This window comes from Rhinoderma darwinii, chromosome 13 (genome assembly GCF_050947455.1).
Source record: "Rhinoderma darwinii isolate aRhiDar2 chromosome 13, aRhiDar2.hap1, whole genome shotgun sequence".
Taxonomy (NCBI): Eukaryota; Metazoa; Chordata; class Amphibia; order Anura; family Rhinodermatidae; genus Rhinoderma; species Rhinoderma darwinii.
The window spans coordinates 38,247,259-38,268,016 of record NC_134699.1 but is presented as its reverse complement, the minus strand read 5'-3'; the positions used below and the strand labels follow the sequence as shown (position 1 = coordinate 38,268,016).

General features: G+C 43.6%; 2 protein-coding genes across 2 annotated transcripts in view; both read left to right on the top strand.

Moving 5' to 3' along the window:
- The window catches only part of PPP1R16B (protein phosphatase 1 regulatory subunit 16B), a 65,233-nt gene extending 63,119 nt beyond the window's left edge, over window positions 1-2,114 (top strand). The window contains exon 11 of the mRNA XM_075845444.1: window positions 728-2,114. Coding sequence (XP_075701559.1) covers window positions 728-1,204 — 477 coding nt within the window. The 3' untranslated portion in view covers window positions 1,205-2,114. The remainder of the gene's footprint in view (window positions 1-727) is intronic.
- A 10,739-nt stretch (window positions 2,115-12,853) lies between these two features.
- Window positions 12,854-20,345, top strand: FAM83D (family with sequence similarity 83 member D). Its single transcript, XM_075846605.1, has 4 exons — window positions 12,854-13,460; window positions 17,506-17,673; window positions 17,761-17,885; window positions 17,987-20,345. Exons 1-4 carry the CDS (start codon window positions 12,945-12,947, stop codon window positions 18,912-18,914), a joined length of 1,737 nt encoding a protein of 578 aa, XP_075702720.1. The 5' UTR covers window positions 12,854-12,944; the 3' UTR covers window positions 18,915-20,345.
- Window positions 20,346-20,758: the final 413 nt, after the last annotated feature.

Genomic DNA, 20,758 nt, shown 5'->3' with positions numbered 1-20,758 from the left:
AAATTGAGTTTTTCCGATTCATACCACATATCGCTGGATCTTCTCTGTTTTTTCTCCAAGGGCAGCTCCTATAGCAATGCCCCTGCCTTTCAGAACACAAGTAGCACATACTTATTCTTGTTCCCATATGTCATCATCTCTCTCGTTTAAAACTACATGACATCTAGCTTCTAGCTGGCAGAGTGGGAGAAGCATACAACAAAACTGAGTACAATATATGCAATGTAGTCTAATAGCAGATAGATGTAACTACTTCTGTACATGTAGCAAATGGTAGTCACCCAGACTGGAAGATTATTGGTTGCTAGGCAACCTAAATTTACACACCCTGAAGAATATTCTATAAGTCCCCATGCACACGACCGTGCCCGTAATCACAGACGTCTGCATTTGTGGGCTGTGCTCCCAGTATAAACTATGAGAGCACGGTCTCTAAAATATAAAAATGGGACATGTCCTATTTTTTATGGAAGGTTTCTATGGCACGGACACCTTCCCGTAAATATACAGGAAGGTGTCTGTTGACTATAATGTCTGTCGGTCCGTAATTATGGACGAAATCTACGGTCATGTGCATGGGGCCTAATGGAGCATCAAGAAAGAAAAAAATAGATCAACTCGGGTTTGACTGATGAGGAGACTCAAACCATATGTTTTTGTACAATTTTGGTGCATTAATGAAATAAGCAAAAATCAGTAATTTCCCATATATGTGTCTACTTTACAGAGGGATTCTTTGGATCTCAACATAGTCCTGTCATCTCCAGAGACCTTTCCAGAAACCCCATATCGGAATGGGTACTGCTCTCCACTACCTCCTTTCTATTGTTCCCAAACTATTACTGATTCACCAATCCCCACCCAACTAACCAATGGTAACAGCAAGCACCCCTTGTCCTCGTATTCACAAAGTCCTATATGGAGCGGAATCCTGGACCAGGCACCTCTTACCCTTTCTGAGTTGAAAAGACAGAGGATGGCAGCCAAGCAGGGGCGATACCTAGCCAGGAGTACTAGTGAGCTGCTTGGATCTGGAAGTATAGATTATTCTAGTGACCCTGGAACCCCACCATGGTGCTCTAATGGGACCCCTGTATACTACACACCAACCAGTGGAGACCCACCGATTTTACAGCTAAAGTCTCCAGTTGAAGATGAAGAGCAAGAGGCGGGAAGCATGTTGCGTTGTTGTCGGTTGTCCTAACTGCAGCTGTACAATATTTTCAGAGTATTGTATCTGTGTTATACGCAGAGCATGCGTTTTGTGTATACATTCAGAGCCGTGTAGATAAATATGTAAAAAAATCTGAACCGTACATATACCGAGTTACAAGTATGTGTACACAGAATTATGTAGATCTGTATATAACAGACATTATAAACATGTACATAGATAGGAGTCATACCCACCTGTACAGCGAGCACAAAGTTCACAGATGTCACTCTGAAGACATGCACCTAAATAATAGAGTACTTACATAGACACCCCTATGGCTGTTTCTTTTCATACAGCTAAAGAATATTTGCCCCTATAATTGGAAATCATCAATAAATATAAATCCTTACATTCTCGACTGTCAAGCTGTTAAAAATACAGCCATTTTTATTTTAGTTATATCTATTTCTGAGATGTGACAACCAATATGGCCGTCAATACAACTCAAACAGGGGTTGTCACTTTTAATGTCTGATCAGAGGGGCCTGATCGCTGTGATCCCTACTGATCGTTTGAAGTGGCAACGGTGCTAGGAAAGCACTACACCATTTGTCTCTTGTCGGCTACGCTCAGCTTTTTCCGGAAGCTGCATGAACGGCTATTGACTATAATAAGCCAATGGGGCTTCTGGTAAAAGCCTATCTGACAAGAGACTTCGTTTTGTTACCACTTCGTTCTAGTGATAGGAGAAGGTCACAGGGGTGGGACCACCACTGATCGGACATTAATGGCATATCCGAGCAATGGGCCATCAAGGTCTGTACTGAGACAACCCCTCTAATGATCATATGTAAATGTTGTATATAAATGAATGAATATTTATGGAGCTACATAATTCTGTACATGCACAGTATTGTATATAGAAAGTTGTATATAAAAAAGAAAAAGGATGTACGTATTCTAAGACACACAGGATTCTGTATTTGAACATTGGTAAATGCAGAATAGATAGCCTTGCGGATGGGTAAGCGTTAGATGTGCAATTCAAGATGGCAGTGCCAGTATCTACTTGATGCTAATGTACATGTAAATGAGTGGCACTAAGTACTACTGTACATGTATCTCACACATCACAGCAGGGGATGTGATCATGTACAGTATGTGCAGACTGCAGCATGTCTCAGGGCAGGGGTGAGCATTATTGTATTGGAGGATAAACACACGCACTCTCATACAATTTGTATTCTCAGAATAGAAACATTTTAAAATTAAATTTAATAAATCCTGCATCATTTGCTTTTGTAATAAAGTTGGTTTTAACAAAGAAATTTGCTTTTTCTTCAAAATACTGAACGAAAATTAGCCAGTTTATTATGAGCAGTGAGACGTTTTATGTGAAGTGGTTATTCCGCAGATATTGTCCATGTTAGATCAGTAGAAGATATAAGGAGGTGAAAGTGACCAGTGTTCAGTTCAAGACATAATAATATACAGCCGATACCCACTGCATATTGAGTGGGCTCAGCTCCTGAGCCTTCTCCATACATCCCCCTGTGACTTCTGCTGTAAATATACAGAGTATGACTCCAAGGGGTTAAATCAGTAGACCGTAACTCAGAGAATGCTTCATACAAGTCTACCTCAACATCTCCCCAATGTAACACTATACCAGGGACGGACATACCATATTTGCAACCTGTGCTGCTGCAAAGGGGACCAGAGGGTAAGGGTGGCCTCTGCCACCTTAAAAGCCGGCGGCAGCAAGTGCATGTAAGGAATAGAGCTGACGACTTTCATAGATTACAAGTACTAGTGGATTGTTAGTGAGACATAAGTGGAGTGCACTATAATGAGCTATTGGGGAGCAAGGGGCCCATATATACTGTTCGTACCTGTTAACATAGCCAACAACCTTAAATAAGGCCCTCTTCACATCGCATTTTAGCCTTTCATCAGAGGTAGACGTCGAGACTCCCGGCGTATACCTCCAACGGAACGCTGCCACATATCTCACTCTATGGCATGCAGTGGAATAGGTGGACTGTGGACTCCGGCGCTGTGGTAGCTCCTGACGTCAGTGTCCAGTCATAGGGCAAAGCATCTGTGCAGGAAGCTCCAGCGACGTAACTGTCCTTATATGGACAGTGATTTCACTGGAGCTTCCCGACATATACGTATAATGTATACCTGTGACATATGCTTAAGAGTGGCATCCATCACCCATAGGCGCCCATCTAAAATAAAATGTATACCACATGATATACGTCCTTTCATGAGATCCCTTAGGATGGAATAGCGTAGTCTACTATGCTATTCCATCCTTCAAAAAAAAGGTACACTGACGTATATACTGATCGACAGAAGCTAAGAGGACACTCTTTTGGCCTCCGTTTATAGTGTACATCAGGAGCTTTGCCGACATACAAGATAGGTCATAAATGCAATGGGAAGAGGGCCTTAAATTTAAAAAAAAACAAAACACTAAAACAATAAGGGAATTATCAATTCATTATTGACTTTCAAGTGAGCAATAAATACATGAATACAATAGTCCTTACTCACCTACAATTTAGACTGAAATTTTACATTTTGGAATAATTTCTACTCTGAATGGAACAGGGCAGAAAGAGGAAAATTGTTCAGCAAGTAGCTAACTAGCTTTGCACGTAGTTGGCTTGAAGTAATAGTTGCAATGTTCGAACATTAATTTGGTTAAAACTTGTATCTCTGGCTACCTCAAGTACAACAATTAAAGGGTGATATATTTCCAGCCTGGACAGCGGGTGAACGTGGAGATAAGTATCAATGATCCTGATCCATATTTAGACTGTGCCACAACAGAGGTCGACACCTTTAAAATCTCATTAAAGAGGACCTGTCATCTCTCTGACAACTCAGTTTTAGTAAATTCATCCATTTCTTATAAAAATACCAATTATGGGTCATCTTTTTCTACAGCTCTGCATTATGTTGTTTCTCTTTTATTCCTCCTGGAAATGTATTAATAAACTGACAACTGGGTGCTACCGTTATACTTGTCAATGGAGCGTGTCCCTAAGCACTTACAGGTCCTTCTCAATGAATTAGAATATCATGAAAAAGTTAATTTATTTCAGTAATTAATTTCAAAAAGTGAAACTCATATATTATATAGATTCATTACACACAGAGGGATCTATTCCCAGCATTTTTAATTTTAATGTTGATGATTATGGCTAACAGTTAATGAAAACCCCAAATTTAGTATCTCAGAAAATTAGAATATTGGGTAAAAGTTGGAGATTATAGACTTGTGGTGTGACACTCTAATCAGCTAAAGAACACCTGCAAAAGTTTCCTAAGCCTTCAAAAGGACTGGTCTGTTGCTCAGTGGTCCAAAGTCCTGATTTCAGATGGAAGTAAATTTTGCATTTCATTGGGAAATCTCGGTCCCAGAGTCTGGAGGAAGAGTGGAGAGGCGTCAATCCAAGTTGCTTGCGGTCCAGTGTGAAGTTTCCACAGTCAGTGATGGTTTGGGGGCCATGTCATCTGCTGGTGTTGGTCCACTCTGTTATATCAAGTCCAGAGTCAGCGCAGCGTCTACCAGGAAATTTTCGAGCACTTCATGCTTCCCTCTGCTGACGAGCTTTATGGAGATGCTGATTTCATTTTCCAGCAGGACTTGGCACCTGCCCACACCGCCAAAAGTACCAATACCTGGTTTAATAACCACAGTATCACTGCGCTTGATTGGCCAGCAAACTCGCCTGACCTAAACCCCATAGAGAATCTATAGGGTATTGTCAAGAGGAAGATGAGACACCAGACCCAACAATGCAGACGAGCTGAAGGCCACTATCAAAGCAACCTGGGCTTCCATAACATCTCAGCAGTGCCACAGGCCGATCGCCTCCATGCCACGCCGCATTGATAACACCTCAGCAGTGCCACAGTCTGATCGCCTCCATGCCACGCCGCATTGATAACACCTCAGCAGTGCCACAGGCTGATCACCTCCATGCCACGCCGCATTGATAACACCTCAGCAGTGCCACAGGCTGATCGCCTCCATGCCACGCCACATTGATAACATCTCAGCAGTGCCACAGGCTGATCGCCTCCATGCCACGCCGCATTGATACAGTAATTCATGCAAAAGGAGCCCCGACCAAGTATTGAGGGCATATACTGTACATACTTTTCAGTAGGCCAACATTTCTGTATTAAAAATCATTTTTGAACTTGGGCTTATATAATATTCTAATTTTCTGAGACACTAAATTTTGGGTTTTCATTAACTGTTACCATAACAATCAAGATTAAAAGACAAAAATGCTGGAAATAGATCACTCTGTGTGTAATGAATCTATATAATATATGAGTTTCACTTTTTTGATTGAATTACTGAAATAAATTAACTTTTTGATGATATCGTAATTCATTGAGGACCAGTATATAGCTCCTTCCAGCTGACTAAAGTACATCTCCATTGTTGCAGAGATTTTTCGCTTCTTATCTCCATAACTGCCATGTACTATTCCTAAAAAGTCCTTTTGAGTTTTTTTGCAACAAATTAAGGGCAAACTGAGAGGAGAGATATGATTAAAACTTAGTGCCAAGTAGTTCAACCATGTCTCCCAAGTGTCCCGAATCCAGCAGGAAAAGTTTGGTTTTCATGTGCTGTCCCAGATTGTACTGACTGCGTGTATGATCAGAGATATTATTAGTTTTATGCGGTGCAGCCAGCAGAGGGCAGCATTCTCAAGGCAGAGTTCAACAGTGCAGGAAGCTGGAGAGGTAAGTGGTTACTAGATTCATCAACAGAGTATAGCACATTCTGGGCACGGTTTGGCACTATGTGGACAGTATTTGGCACTATGTTGGCCAATTATTATTTTCTGGGTACTATTTGACAGTATGTGGACACTGAATAGCTGTCTGTATGAGCAAAACATAGCACAATATGACACTCTGAGTAATGCAGTAGGTACTAATTATTTGGGCAGTGAATAATACCAACTGGGCATTGCATGCACTATGTATGTGGGCAATGTATTTATGGCATGCAGTAAATGGGTGCTGTTTGCCATTGTCTGCCCAATATGGGCACTTTTTATCACTTTAGCAGACTATTAATTACTATAAGTTTGGATTCACACACAGAGTTTTGCAGCGTTTTTGTGATTTTTTTTCGTGGGGTTTTTAACTGCGTTTTTTTAGCGCCACCAGATTTTAAATTAAAGTCTATAATAAAATATAAAATTCATTACACACAGCTGCATTTTGTTTTCTGGGGTTTTTGAGGCAATTTTGCGGTCTGTGTTTTTTTCCCCAAATGCAGCAATCTCTGGGTATGACGTTTTATTTGGTGTTTTCCCCATAGGCTTCTCTATAGGACTTCAAAAACTAAAGAAATAGAGCATGTAGAAAATGTCACAAAATAAAAATTGCCACCAATAACCCCCCTTAAAAATGCCATTCAAAAAGCACTGTGATATTTAAAAAAAAACACTGGCATTTTAACATGCATATTTTTATGTCGTTTAAAATGGCAGAAAAAAAAAAATCTGTGTGTGAACTTGGCCTTAGCATTGAAAATGAAACCTTGGTAATGCAATTGCTAAAATTCTAACTGACACATGCGATTAAGCCCGAGCAATCCAGGACTCAACCTAAAACAAGTGAAAATGTCATAATAGCTACAAATCAGGATGAATAAGAAACCACACAATAGACAAAGAACCATTTCGGGCAGGTTTAAAACTGTCCCATAACCCCTGAAGGCGGCAGTTGTGAGTATGTGTCAAGAAAATATTGAAGGCAAAGTCACAGAAGCTTATGGAATCCCCCGCAAGCGGTATCAGATGTTCTACTGTCTCACAACAAGGAGAAAACGGTGAAAATGGGATTGTGGATTATTGCTACATAACTAGGCAGATTTGTAGAGGCTTACCTTGCAGGTCCTGGGCTCCAATGCAAAATCTGTAACAGGACCCCCCTACCTGCCATGTGCCATTTCATTTATAATGCTAGTGCCTTCTTATGTGGCACATGAGCCCAGGTGGGACTATTACCACTACACTCTCTAGAGCTGCGCCCGTGTAGACATGCCATTCTAGAGTATGGTAAAGCCAGCATTGATACCTACCTTGACAGCAGAAACCTTTAAAGAAATTTTAGAATTGCCTTTATTTGTATCACCTGCAGCTAACAATAAACGTATTCAAACATGTATACTATAGCAATATTACTTAACTCCGATCCGGTTACATAAAATGGGGAGAGCGCCCTCCACTGGATGTATTAGATGTGTTTGTACTTCTTCAGATTTATGGCACATGATTTGGGACTGCCCAATGATTCAGGGCCTTTAGAAGGAGGTTAGATATCTCCTCTCCGAGGTTCTCAATGTACCACATTCTCCAGAAGTTGATCTATCTGGCAGCCTAGAAAAGAAGATATGGCACCACCACATTAGAATATTTCTTCAGAAAAATCTTTTTGACCAGAAAAGCAATAGATCTCTGTTGGATGGATCAAAGAACCCTCTTACTCTCTATGTGGAGGAATATAGTAAAGTCCATAGTTCCATTTAACCTCATAGAATATAAAAGACGAGGTCTTCAGGTAAACTTGACAAGATGTGGGGCATGTGGTGTGCCTCTCCACTTACCTTACACACCCCTCAATTATATCCCTCATAAAGCTGTTAGACACACTTTTTAAAAGGTTTGTACCAGAATCAACAATTATCACCTATCCACGGGATAAGTAATAATCAATTGTCTGATCGCTGGGACCGCCACTGATCGCTAGAAAAGGGGTCCTGAACCATCCCGTTCCGCATCCCCTCAGTGAAGAGGAACTTGAATGGTGTGGTGGTTGAGCATGTGCCAGCCTATCCATTCAATGTCCTCCATACTGCGGTCAAGTAGTAGGGAGAAACAGGGAGTTCGGGGCATATCCTGTGGATAAGCATGCCTCCCAACCGTCCCTGGTCCAGACAGAAAGTTCTAGATCCCGGGCGATGACCTGCTGTAATGGGCGACCGACGGCATGTCCTGGTTTTAACTGCATCTAAATTCTCAGGACGCAGATATAGGTGAATCCGATTGTGGAGTGGTGAGACTCATCTCCCTGCTCCACCATTCACTATGTAACACCAGCCGTAAGAGATGTCATCGCGCTTGTCTAGGCTGAGCCACACACAGCATAGACCGGAGGATCTTCTCTGTTGCTGTGGGACGGGGGCTAGATGAGTATTTTTTTTATTATGAACTATGGGGGCATTATACTGTGTTGGGGGCCACTATAGAAGCGATGTACTGTGTGGGGTGCCACTATGGGGGCATTATACTGGGTGTGGGGCCACTATATGGGCATTAAACAGTGTGGGGGGCACTATTTGGTGGGGAGGTACTCTTGGTTCATTATACTGTGGGGAAGCACTGTGAGGGTTTTATACTGTGTGTGCTGAACAGAGTGTGTATGGATACCGATGGTTGTCATGGCAGCCTGCGAGCCTAATTTAGGCCCCCAGCTCTGCCACCTTTGTTCTCCTATGAAGCCCTTAATAGAAGCCTGTAAAAATCAAAATATACTTCAATATATTAGGAGGTGGAGACGTTGGCAGGATGAGAGGGGTCTGCGGTCACGCCTTTCAGCAGGTAAGGGGAGGCGGCGGTTCGCGACCGTGGCCGTTACAGTACCCCCCCTTATGCCCCCTCTTCTTGGGTCCAGAGCGAGAGAGGAATCTCTTAATGAGGGTAGGGGCATTAAGATTTTCTTCTGGCTCCCAGGACCTCTCCTCAGGACCAAACCCTCTCAGATCCACTAAATAGAAAGTCCTTCCTCCTACCCTCTTGCAGTCCAGGATCTCCTTTACGTCAAACACATCGGAAGAACCGCAGGGAGCAACCGCGGGACTAGGAGTCTTACTGCAGCGGTTCAGCACCACAGGTTTCAGGAGGGACACATGAAAGGAGTTGGGGATTTTGAAGGTAGGAGGCAGCCGAAGCTTATAGGAAACAGGGTTAATCTGGATCTCAAAAGGACTGAGGAACCTGGGAGCAAATTTGTACGAGGAACCTTCAAGCGAATAGTTCTTGAGGACAGTCAGACTTTGGCACCCGGAAGAAACTGAGACTGCTCTCGTCTTCTTGTATCCACTTTTCGCTTCATGCGATCGACTGCCAGCAGAATAGAGGACCGGGTCTGCTGCCAGTTTTGTAGAAAGTCCCCAAATGCAGAGTGAGTACCTGAGATGTAGCCGAAACAGGAAGAGCGATTTGCGGATGTTGACCATAAACAATGTAGAACGGTGTGGAAGTAGTGGGCTCACTTGTGTGGTTGTTATATGAGAACTCGGCCCATTGAAGAAGCTGTACCCGAGATGTAGCCGAAACAGAAGGAGGGATTCGTGGATGTTGACCGTAGACAATGTAGAATGGCGAGGAAGTAGTGGACCCACTTGTGTGGTTGTTATAAGAGAATTCGGGCCATGGAAGAAGATGTACCCTGTCATCATTCATTCAAGATGAAGTGACGGAGATAATTCTCCATGATCTGGTTAATCCTCGCAACTTGACCATTGGACTGGGGGTGGTAGGCTGAGGAAATGGGGGATGGGGTGGGCTGCATCCTCAAGCAGATGTCTCCACTCCTCCAGAAACAATTTGATGGCCAGCTACTCCCGATCCCCAATAGAGTAATCGCGTTCTGCGGAGGAAAAAAGTCTCGAGTAATAGCCACATACTACTGCCTTTCCTTTAAAGCTTCTCTGAAACAGAAGTGCACCTGCACCAACAGAAGAAGTGTCCACCTCCAATGAGAACTGCCGAGATACATCAGGATGATAGATGATCGAGGCTGAAATGAAGGCACTCTTGAGGTTATTAAATGTTGATTATGGAGTTCACACCTTGGCATTCATACCTTTCTTGGTAATGGTAGAGATGGGAGACTTCAGTGAAGAGAAGTTTGGGATAAATTGCAGGTAGAGGTTGGCGAATCCCCAAAAAAGCTGTATGGACCGCAGGCCCTGAGGACTTGGCCCTTCCAGGACAGACTTTACTTTCTCGGGATCCATCTTGATACCCTGATCCGAGATAATGTAACTCAGGAAGGGTAGAGAATTTTTTTCAAAAGTGTTTTTCTCCAGCTTGGCACATAGACGATTCTCCTTTAATCGCAGCAGGACTTGACGGACATGCCTCTAATGTGTCGTCGGATCTGGGGAGAAGATCAAAATCATCGAGATAGACAATCACACACGGCCGTCCTGCCCTGCAGTGACCATTAGGGCGCCCTCGTGAGCTCGTTCCCGGCCTTAAAAGGCCAGCACGCACACATGTAAAGAATTAGCTAATTATCCCCATATTACCCTGGACTATAAAAAGGGCCCTGCCCTTTCACTCCTTGCTAGAGTGTTGTTTGTATTACTACGTTAGTCTTGCAAATGGTCCCTTAGTCGTATCCTGTTCCCAGTGTTCCTGTGCCCTGTGTAATGTCCGTGGCTGCGGGCTATCAGCTCCAACCTCCCCCTGACAGCCGCAGCCACGAGTCGGCAAGCGCTGGACCCAGCCTCCTCCTCAGGAGACGCCAGCGTTCGCGTCCACTCACCTTTGCCGGATCCCCATAGGGTCAAAGTTCGTCCATGAGGTCCGGTGCGCGCGCTGCCCCTTTAAGAGCAGGCACGAGCGTGCACGCGCACCGGACCTCATGGACGAACTTTGACCCGTGAGTACCCTGGACTATAAGAGGGGTCCAGCCCCCTAGTTCTATGCCTGAGCATTGTTGTGTTTTCCTTAGTCTGTCTATGCAAATGGTCCCCTAGTGTTTCCTGCTCCCAGTGTTTCCTGTTCCAGTACCTGTATTCCGATCTAGTGCCGTGCTTGCTATAGTCGTTCTGTGCTGGATACCACGCTTGTCTGCTTCTCCACGCCTGACGTCCACCTGCTGCCTAGTTCCTGCCAACCTACTGTCCGTGCTGCCACAGGTACCCTATATCCTATAGACTGACCTGCGCCCTGTTGGCCAGCTGCCTTACCACCAAGGCGGTACGGTCCAGTGGGTCCACAGACCCTTCGTGACACCCTTATTCCTGTATCCCGTGCTGTATTTGTTCCTGTGCCCTCTCTAGTGTTGGAGTAGTGTTGTGCCGTCTGCTACGCCTGCTGTCTTACACCACGCCTGGTATCATCTGCCATGCCTGGTACCTCCTGCCACGTTTTGCATCACCTGTCGTGAAAATACCATCTATACCTAAGCCTCCGCTACTGTCTGGACTATTGCAGGTACCCTTGTGCTTGGACTTTGTATAGACTTGGTACACTGTTGTTTGGCCAGCTGCTACTCCACTACGGCGGTGCGGCCTAGTGAGTCCGCAGATCGTGACACTGTGTAAGAGATCCAATGATTGCTGGTTCAAGTCCTATAGGGGGATTAATAAAAAAAGTTAAATAAAGTTTTATATATATATATATGTATATATATATATATATATATATATATATATATAAAAACACCCATATATATATAAATACCCTTTTCAGGGATGATGTTTCCCATGTGACTGCTGCAGCCAATCCTGGGATGGTAACAGCCCTTAGACTGCCGTATTAAACACCAGTGTTAGGCCCCATGCACACGAACGTAAAAACGCCCGTAATTACGGGCCCATAGACTTCTATTGGCCATGGGTACCTCCCCGTATGCTTACGGGAAGGTGCCCGTGCCGTTAAAAAATATAGAACATGTCCTATTTCAGGCCGTAATAACGGCACGGGCAGGCCCATAGAAGTCTATGGGGCTCCCGTAATTACGGGTGACTACGTGTGTGCACCCGTAATTACGGGAGCGTTGCTAGGCGACGTCAGGGGATAGTCACTGTCCAGGGTGCTGAAAGAGTTAACTGATCGGCAGTAACTCTTTCAGCACCCTGAACAGTGACTACTGATCACAATATAGATCAACCTGTAAAAAAAATAGAAGTTCATACTTACCCAGAACTCCCTGCTTTTTCCTCCAGTCCGGCCTCCCGGGATGACGTTTCAGCCCATGTGACCGCTGCAGCCAATGACAGGCCAAAAACAGGCTGCAGCGGTCACATGGTCTGCCGTGTCATCCAGGGAGGTCGGACTGGATGTCAGGAGAGGGACGCGTCACCAAGACAACGGCCGGGTAAGTATGAATTTCTTTTACTTTTTCTGCGGAAAGGGCTGCCCCTTCTCTCTATCCTGCACTGATAGAGAGAAGGGGCTGCCGATTACTGCAGTGCAATATTGCAGCGAAAACGTGCCCGTAAATACGGGTGGAATACGGGTGACACCAGACCCGTATTTACGGGCACGGGTCCGTAAATACTGGTGCAATACGGGTCGAATACGTGTGACCAAGGACCCGTATTTACGCCAGTATTTACGGGAGGACAAAAATACATTCGTGTGCATGCGGTCTTAGTAAATCTGCCCCGTAAGGGCGACATTTTGAGGAACAGCGCAGACTAGTGACAATATTGGCACATGACACTCTTTTCTTGTTCATTTTGTTAAATTTAACCCTTTCGCTCCCACCATGTTGTGAGTACAATGTCGTTATAAGAGCCCGGGGTTGTTCTGCACGCATACTCTGTACAACGTGGTGAGACATGTCAATCACGGAAGTGGGCGTGTTCTTCAGAACATTTACTGCATAGGGGCGTGGTTTATCGCCTACAGTATGCCGAACTGTTTTTTTTCATTTTTTATCATTGGTCAGGGGTGTGTTTATTTGTCCAATCGGCTTCCACCCCGGGTTTGTTTGGATTTAAATGTCCTATAAATATGAATGGCTCTATGAGGCGCTCAGTAGCAGGGATTCACCGGTAAACAGATCCATGGCGAATCTCTCGCAGTGTCTGGATGACTTGCCCATGGGCTCCCGCTGGCCCGCCGCCCCCCCGGACCTGTACAGCGAAGCCCAGCGGCTGGCACTGGAGGAGCTTCTGTCCGGGGGTCCTGAGGCGCTGCGGGGCTTTCTGCTGCGGGAGAAGGTGCCGGGCTTCCTGTCTGAGCCGGAGGTCCGTGAGATCCTGAGCTCTACTGCCGCTGTGCCTTGCGGGGAGGACGAGGTGTCCGTGTCCGCCTCGGTGGATTGTTCTTCGGTCACTTATTACCCTGAGATCTCGGATGTGGAGCCTCCGCTGCTGGAGCTCGGGTGGCCGGCGTTCAGCGCTGGCTCGTACCGTGGAGCCACACGGGTGGACGTGCATTTCCAGCCCGGCTTTGGAGAAACGATCTACAGCTGCAAGGAAGCGGCCAGGTCCCTGATCAAAGCCGCCAGGGAGGTGGGTGTGCATGGTGGATGGTACTCTGATGAATGACTGTACCCCCGTCACCTGTCAGTGCCCCTGGGAGTCACACGTGCAGTCTAACAGACTAGCCCTATATTAAGATCGTATCTGTGGAGAGGGCAGAAAAACGCTAGACCTCTGACACCTGGGGGTGCAGGACATGGGGGGGGGGGGGGGGGAGAATCTGAGGCCTCATGCCCACTCCAGTTATCTTCAGGGCGCTATACAGATTTTGTTTTTTTCTACGGATAGCACACTGACCCATCCATTTCTATGGGGCCATGCTCGCTTCCATTGTTGTAACGGAACCGTGTGGCTGTTCTGACAAAAATGGGACAGGTCCGACTCCTGTACCCTTTTGATGGAACAGTTTCGGCCTTCTCATTCATTTGGTCCATTGAACAACGGACTTCACACGGAAGCCATCCGTGTGCGGTCTGTTTCACGGATCCGTCATTAGCGACTGTACAACGGCCAACGGAAGTGTCCACGAGGTCGAACGCTGACCCCTTTTGGGAAGGAGGTGCACTACAGCACAAGACCGTTGTAGACGCTTCTGGATCTTGTCTACCTCCCTTTGATGGGGGGGGGGGGGAGATTATATATATATATATATATATATATATATATATATATATATAATCTTATACTTTGAAGTTCCTACCTTTTTGTTTTCTTTTGAACAAAACCTGACTATTACATTATTATTATGTTGCGAGTGAAGATAAAAAAACAAAACGCTATAGAGTCCAGACTGGCTGAGAACGTGGTTTTATGACCGCCTACTGTTTACACTGCAACCGTTCCTGGATCATAAGGCCCAACCTTCATATTAAGCAGTAACTTAGTAACTTTGGATTTTGTGGGAACAGTTTCAATAGAAGAAATAACTGCTTTGAATGGCGTCAATATTGACTTTGGTCACAGAGCCTGTAATTCTCCGCACGTGTTACTTTTATGGAAGGAGATCTTTAATATCCTGTTAATCCGTTTTTTTACGCCCTATAACTCATGTGGGGATGTTAGGTGCAGATCACCAGTCCAGAGGGTGTCCTGGGGTTATCAAACTCCAGTCCTTCTATTTTTCTTACTAGTGTTAAACCTTAACGGGTTAATAAGAAATATTTTTCTTAAGAAAAAGTTCTTGTTTCTTGAGCAAATACTACTTAGATGCGGAATTTAACAAGGCATTAACTGAATTACAAGGTTAGTGCATTATTTTGGGGCCTTTACCCATTATGTTATCTGACTTATTAGACTAGTTTTGGAGGCGGCTTGTCGTGACTCCTGTCATAAAGTAAAATATGACAGAATATGAGGAAAAAAAAGAAGAGACATAGAGCGCTCCCCTGGGGTAATACCGTGGAAACAGGGTGGTCAGTATCACTAATATGTGTATGAATAATACACTCACCTTTCGGAGTTGTGCTAGGTGGTCGGCACAACTGTATCATCAAGCGTGTGGAGCCTTAATGCTCCGTATATAGGCAGTCTGCTGGCCCTCGTAGTGGACACCGACGGCTGAAGAACCAGCCGGAGTCTATGTAGAGAAGAGGTTACAAAGGATTTGAAAAAAACGATCACTCTCCGTAGAAGGTGCTCCTGCACTTATGTGGAAGATTCAGCCAAAACCCCAGTCGAGGCAGAATATCTCAGTGGGTAGGAAATATAGAATTTATTTCTTTTAAAAAAATGACGTGTAATGAACAGCATGTGTTTCAATAGTGGTGCAAGGAGCTACGCGTTTCGACCTCAAACCAAGGTCTTCATCAGGCTTGTCAAGTCATTATAAAATCAAATATGACGCTGCAAATTAGTGGCTTTCTAATACTTTGAAATGATGACTGCTTTTTGGCCTCAGTGGTGAAGGTCATATTAGTGCCCCTCTGATTTTCCATACTAACAAACCGTTTACAAAATGTAGGAGATGGACCATGTGGATCTTTCTCAAACTAGTATATGGTTAATTTTAGGGTATGTTCACACGACCTATTTTCAGACGTAAACGAGGCGTATTATGCCTCGTTTTACGTCTGAAAATAGGGCTACAATACGTCGGCAAACATCTGCCCATTCATTTGAATGGGTTTGCCGACGTACTGTGCAGACGACCTGTTATTTACGCGTCGTCGTTTGACAGCTGTCAAACGACGACGCGTAAAAATACAGCCTCGTCAAAAGAAGTGCAGGACACTTCTTTGGACGTTTTTGGAGCTGTTTTCTCATAGACTCCAATGAAAACAGCTCCAAAAACGGGCGTAAAAAACGCCGCGAAAACGGCGTGAAAAACGCCGCAAAAAATGCGAGTTGGTCAAAAAACGTCTGAAAAGCAGGGTCTGTTTTCCCTTGAAAACAGCTCTGGATTTTCAGACGTTTTTGTTGACTACGTGTGAACATACCCTAAGATGTTAATAATGCGGGTGGGGAGCTCATCATCTTGGAGCTTTAATGTAATGGTAACGAAGGTTTTACTGCATGGGCATATCTGTTGGAGTCTTGACTGGCTATTGCTTCCGAATTCAGGCACCAGCCTAAAAGCCATTTGACTGGCAGACACGTATCAGGATTATATACAGTAACATATATTGGACACACCAGATAACCGTGTAGAACTGAACAAAGAACCCGAACAATTGTTAATAAATGTAACATTAAAATTTGTTACATTTCAGATCGTTGATACTTGGGTGCCTATAGATTCAGTCTCCAACAAATACATGATTTTACCAATTTGTTTAGGTTAAGATACATACATTTTTAGTTAAGTTTCATCGTATAGGCAGGTTGTTTATGTATATTTTTTGCACAAAGTGCCTTTTGCTATCCATAATCCTTAGGGCTCCATTTTCTGCATATTGGGCATTGATATGTCCCTACAAATCCAGTAAAGGCCCCTTTGACATGACTTGTATAAATGCCTGGGGCTGTTATTAAAATACCTGTCCAATGAACTCCATATCTATTACATGGTTAACATAACATCAGCATTAGTGGCACCCTCAGGGGTCTGCTGATTCAGCTGGGAATCTACTTTCTCCAAGACCTCCATTCATCCCGTGTCTCAACTTGTTCACCCCAAAAGCAGATGGCATCCCCCTTTACAAAATTGTGCAGCGATGCATCATTCTTCTAGGTGACACTATGCATTCCTTCTGCTCACCTGTCCCCTTGAATAACTTGTCAGGAGGAGGAATGTTTCACAACCGGGAAGATACTGATCTTCGGGCCACTATTGCCAATACATGATTTTGAGAACTTTTGCATTTATAGATTATTAAGTCGTAGTATGAACAGCCCAACAAGTCTAGACTTGACTTGGAGTCTTTGTATCGTTAGCCAAGTTAGATCTGTCGTATAATCTAATACCTGTCACGTTCCATGTAAGGTTTTTGTATTCTTACCTTAATCCACCGGTAATTTTGAGAACAAATGAATTGTCTTCTAGACATCAGCCAAGCAATAACTTGTTCAGGGCAGTTTCTTAAAACCCATTCCTCGAGGAACTTCACTGAGGGTTTCACATAGAGAGAGAACACCTACGGCCCAATAAAGCTCCTGGATTCAAGACTCACTGCTGGTTGTAGGGCAACACTACGACTTTGTAGATCCCCCGACAGTTTTCATTATGTTTATTATATATAGATGTGTTATTGTTGAGCTATCGATATCTATTTACAAGAAGTCATAGGTATTACATTCTGGCGTGCTTCCTTGTCAAGTAAGGCCTCGTTCACATCTGCATTGGAGGCTTTATTAGGGGCCTCTATTGCAAACCTGGCTGAAAATACCAGAAAAAATAGCACTGTGGACAACAGAAACTATTAAAGTCAATGGGTGCCGCCGGTTGTCTGTAGCGCAATATAACCAGTGCTTCTGGTTCCTCTGACGTAACACAAAAGAATGCCGATCACTGGTGTGAACCCAGCCCAAGCTAGATAGCTGTGCAGATTTCAGTGGCAGACATTTTTATGGTTTCTTTTTTGTTTTAAGCGATGGATGATTCTATTAAACTTAATTTGCCACTTCTCTTATTCCACAGGTTATTGCAGTGGTGATGGATTCCTTTACAGATAACGACATCTTCCGTGATATTCATGAAGCTTGCCGAAAACGCAGGGTCCCAGCTTACATCTTGCTGGATGAGGCACAGCTGCCACACTTTCTTACTATGTGCCTGAACCTTGGAGTTTCTATAGAAAATGAACCGGTATGTGCGTGGCTATTTTACCGTAACCGGCTCTTTTTTGTTATATATTCATGGCTTAGACTGAAACCTCATTAACTGTCTTCTCAGCTTATGAGGGTCCGAACATTAACCGGAAACAACTATTACACCAGGTCTGGTGCCAAGATTGTAGGAAAGGCCCGTGAAAAGTTTCTGCTTGCGGATGGGGTGAAGGTTGCTACCGGAAGTTACAGGTGCGGTGTTGACACATGTATCATACCAAGTAATAAAGATAAATTGTATGTTACATATCCTGAATGGTATGTTATCCCGTAACTTTTTCTTGTCTTCACAGTTTTACTTGGATGGATGGGAAACTCAACAGCAGCAATATGCTTGTATTAAATGGACAAGTGGTGGAGAAATTTGACCTCCAGTTTCGGATCCTCTATGCCCAGTCCAAACCAATCAATTCTAAGCTTATTTCCAGCATCCGAAACCGCCTAGCTACAGCCAAGCTAACTTGTGATCCATTATTGAACAATCTTTTGCATTTGGAGATGGCAAAGCTCTCTAGCACTCCAAAGAGAATAAATGCAGAAGCTAAGCCAGCGTGGGACAGGAACTGTGATCTGTCTACTAAGGTGAAGGCTATTGAAGATGACTCGAATTGTGAAATAATCTCTGGTTTTAAGGAGACTTCAAGTATAGCTACTCAGACTGATCCATGGGTTGGTTGGAGGACCTTGAAAGCAATGGATGCGGCCACCCAAACAAATGTCTCAACCTCAACTGCTGGAACACAAACTTCAGTCCTGGCAAGGGTGGCTTCTACGCAAACTATGGTATTCTCCAGGTCTATGACTACACAAACCGCTAGTGTCCCAGAGTCTTCAGCTGGTTATAGTCAAACCATGTCCAAGTCTTCTACACCAAAGTTATCATCCTCTTCTTTCACATCCTTGTCATCCTCATCTTCTGCCTCCACCACCAGCACTAGCTCCAATACCTCAATCCGCTCTTCTGAGATCACAGGCAATGGGCTGAGTCTTTCAGAATATCCAACGCGCGATTCTTTTAAGAAACTTACAAAGGAACGTCAATATCACTATACTTCTATAAGGTCTAAACTAGACCACATGGTATCCATTCTTTCTAGGAGAAACCGCTTAGCCAACACGTTCTTCACCTGTCAACCCACTGGTTATGGCTTACAAAGAAGTGTTATGCACACTAGTATGTTAAACCTCCGTGATGGTGCTCGTTTTACTCACAATATGTAATAAGCCAAAGAGATTTACTATGAGGCGTATGTCTTAACTGTGGGTGGGAGACTAGGATGTTTTATTGAGTTATGACGGTCAGTCTTCTGGACTGACGTTCCTTGTGCTCACTACTTAAATATCTGCTGTTCCTTAGCACTTTAGGCCTATGTAACTAGTTAGAAGATACTGAGTACATCTCCTAGTGCTCAGGATGTGTAACACTAATGCCTCTCTTGCCCCTATACCTACACTAATTTCTATCAGTGTTACTAAAGAACTTTCTATATAATTGCCAACTTATCACAACACCTAGTATGTAGACCTGAGTGTTTTCTATGGAGAATGAGATGGAGCAACACGGAAGGTATGTGCCGGTCTTGCCTACAGCCATGGATGGCTGATGCTTCGCCTCCCGCAGAAGAAGATCCTATCGAACATGAGTCATTCAGAATCTCCCGAGGCACAATGTGGAACAGGTTTGGACTCCTACCGAAATGCAGTTTTCCGTCACCTGCTTTTAACACATTTTTGGAAACTGCAGCCTACCTGCCATGATTTTGTAATTTTTTTTTTTTAATGTATCTATTTGCAATACACTACTGACCGATTTTAATACTCCTAGTGTGGAATTATGCAATGCCATGGTCTTTCAATAGGTTAAACAAGCTGCCCAAGAGGGTGCTATGTGTTACTTTAATCCGATACTTCCTAAGGAAGTTTGTAAGAGCCATCTAGCTCTGTGGGTGCGATCATTTATTAAAGAGAGTGTTGTGCTGGAGGTAGTGTACTTGGAAACTGTATGTATGGAACACAAAAATCTGGATCCTAAGAATATATTTGTGAACGAAATACTAAAATAAACAAAAAATATCGGGCTTGAAAATAAGTGTATAAATGCAATTCTTTTTACTTTTTTGTATTGCTCTAAAGTATCAAAAAAAAAAAGAAGCAATTTTGCAAATACTCTTGAATAAAAATATCAAACACTTTTGGTATACAGCTCTCATGTGGACCTATGTGTGCCAGGCGGTTGCTGCACCATGGTTATGGACTACAAACAAACCCCGGTGTGTATTCTGAGCCTGCAGTCCCGTATTTACTTGCTTCTTGATAACTTCCTCTTGAGTGCTGGAAAACCTGTTGAATAACTAATGTTTACAGTGGCAATTATGTTTTATCATGCACTTTTGTTCTTTGAGTCTATCCTTTGTACTTTTTTATTGAGCTTCGTTTGGTTGCAGATGTATTTTATAACTATGGGAAGGGTGGAGGTTGTGTTAAATTTTTAGAAATATGTTCGAAAAGTTGTTTGTAGGAATATGAGTACAATATTGTGTATGCACTTTGGTGATGGTACTTGCCGCACTTTCGTATGTTGCTATGACTGAATACTTGTTTTCAAACTGTAAAATAAGGAAATAATAAAACCTGATGTTTTGTGTCCAATTATCTGCTGTGTACAAGTGATGAGAGCAGGAAAGATGTGATCGGAAGATTGATCGAGTTGTATGAACAGCTATTTGAGTCGTACAACAATACATAGTATAATTCTACCCTAAGGGGAACCGGTCACCAGCATTTTACCTATGAAACCAGCGATACCTGGTGGTAGTGGGTGAAAAAGTAACCGATCATTATCTACTAACGTGGCTCTGTACCTTTTTTAGTATTGTGTGTTTTTTTTGTGTCCCTATACTAATGACCATGATTCATATCTGTGTTTCTCAAACCTTGCTGAGTAGCAGGGGTTATCTGGGGACCAAAAATTGCCTTGCATCCATATTTTTATGTAAAAAGAAGTCCCTTACTAATATATTTAAAATAAAAATTTGATAGTAAATGGTGCCGTTCAAACCCGATGA

Bases quoted from the DNA above. Each gene is read 5' to 3' on its own strand.
- FAM83D (XM_075846605.1), top strand. From the start codon at position 12,945: ATGTCCTATAAATATGAATGGCTCTATGAGGCGCTCAGTAGCAGGGAT. The intron at 17,674-17,760 runs GTATGTGCGTGG...CTGTCTTCTCAG, and splicing joins TTTCTATAGAAAATGAACCG to CTTATGAGGGTCCGAACATT. The intron at 17,886-17,986 runs GTGCGGTGTTGA...TTGTCTTCACAG, and splicing joins GTTGCTACCGGAAGTTACAG to TTTTACTTGGATGGATGGGA.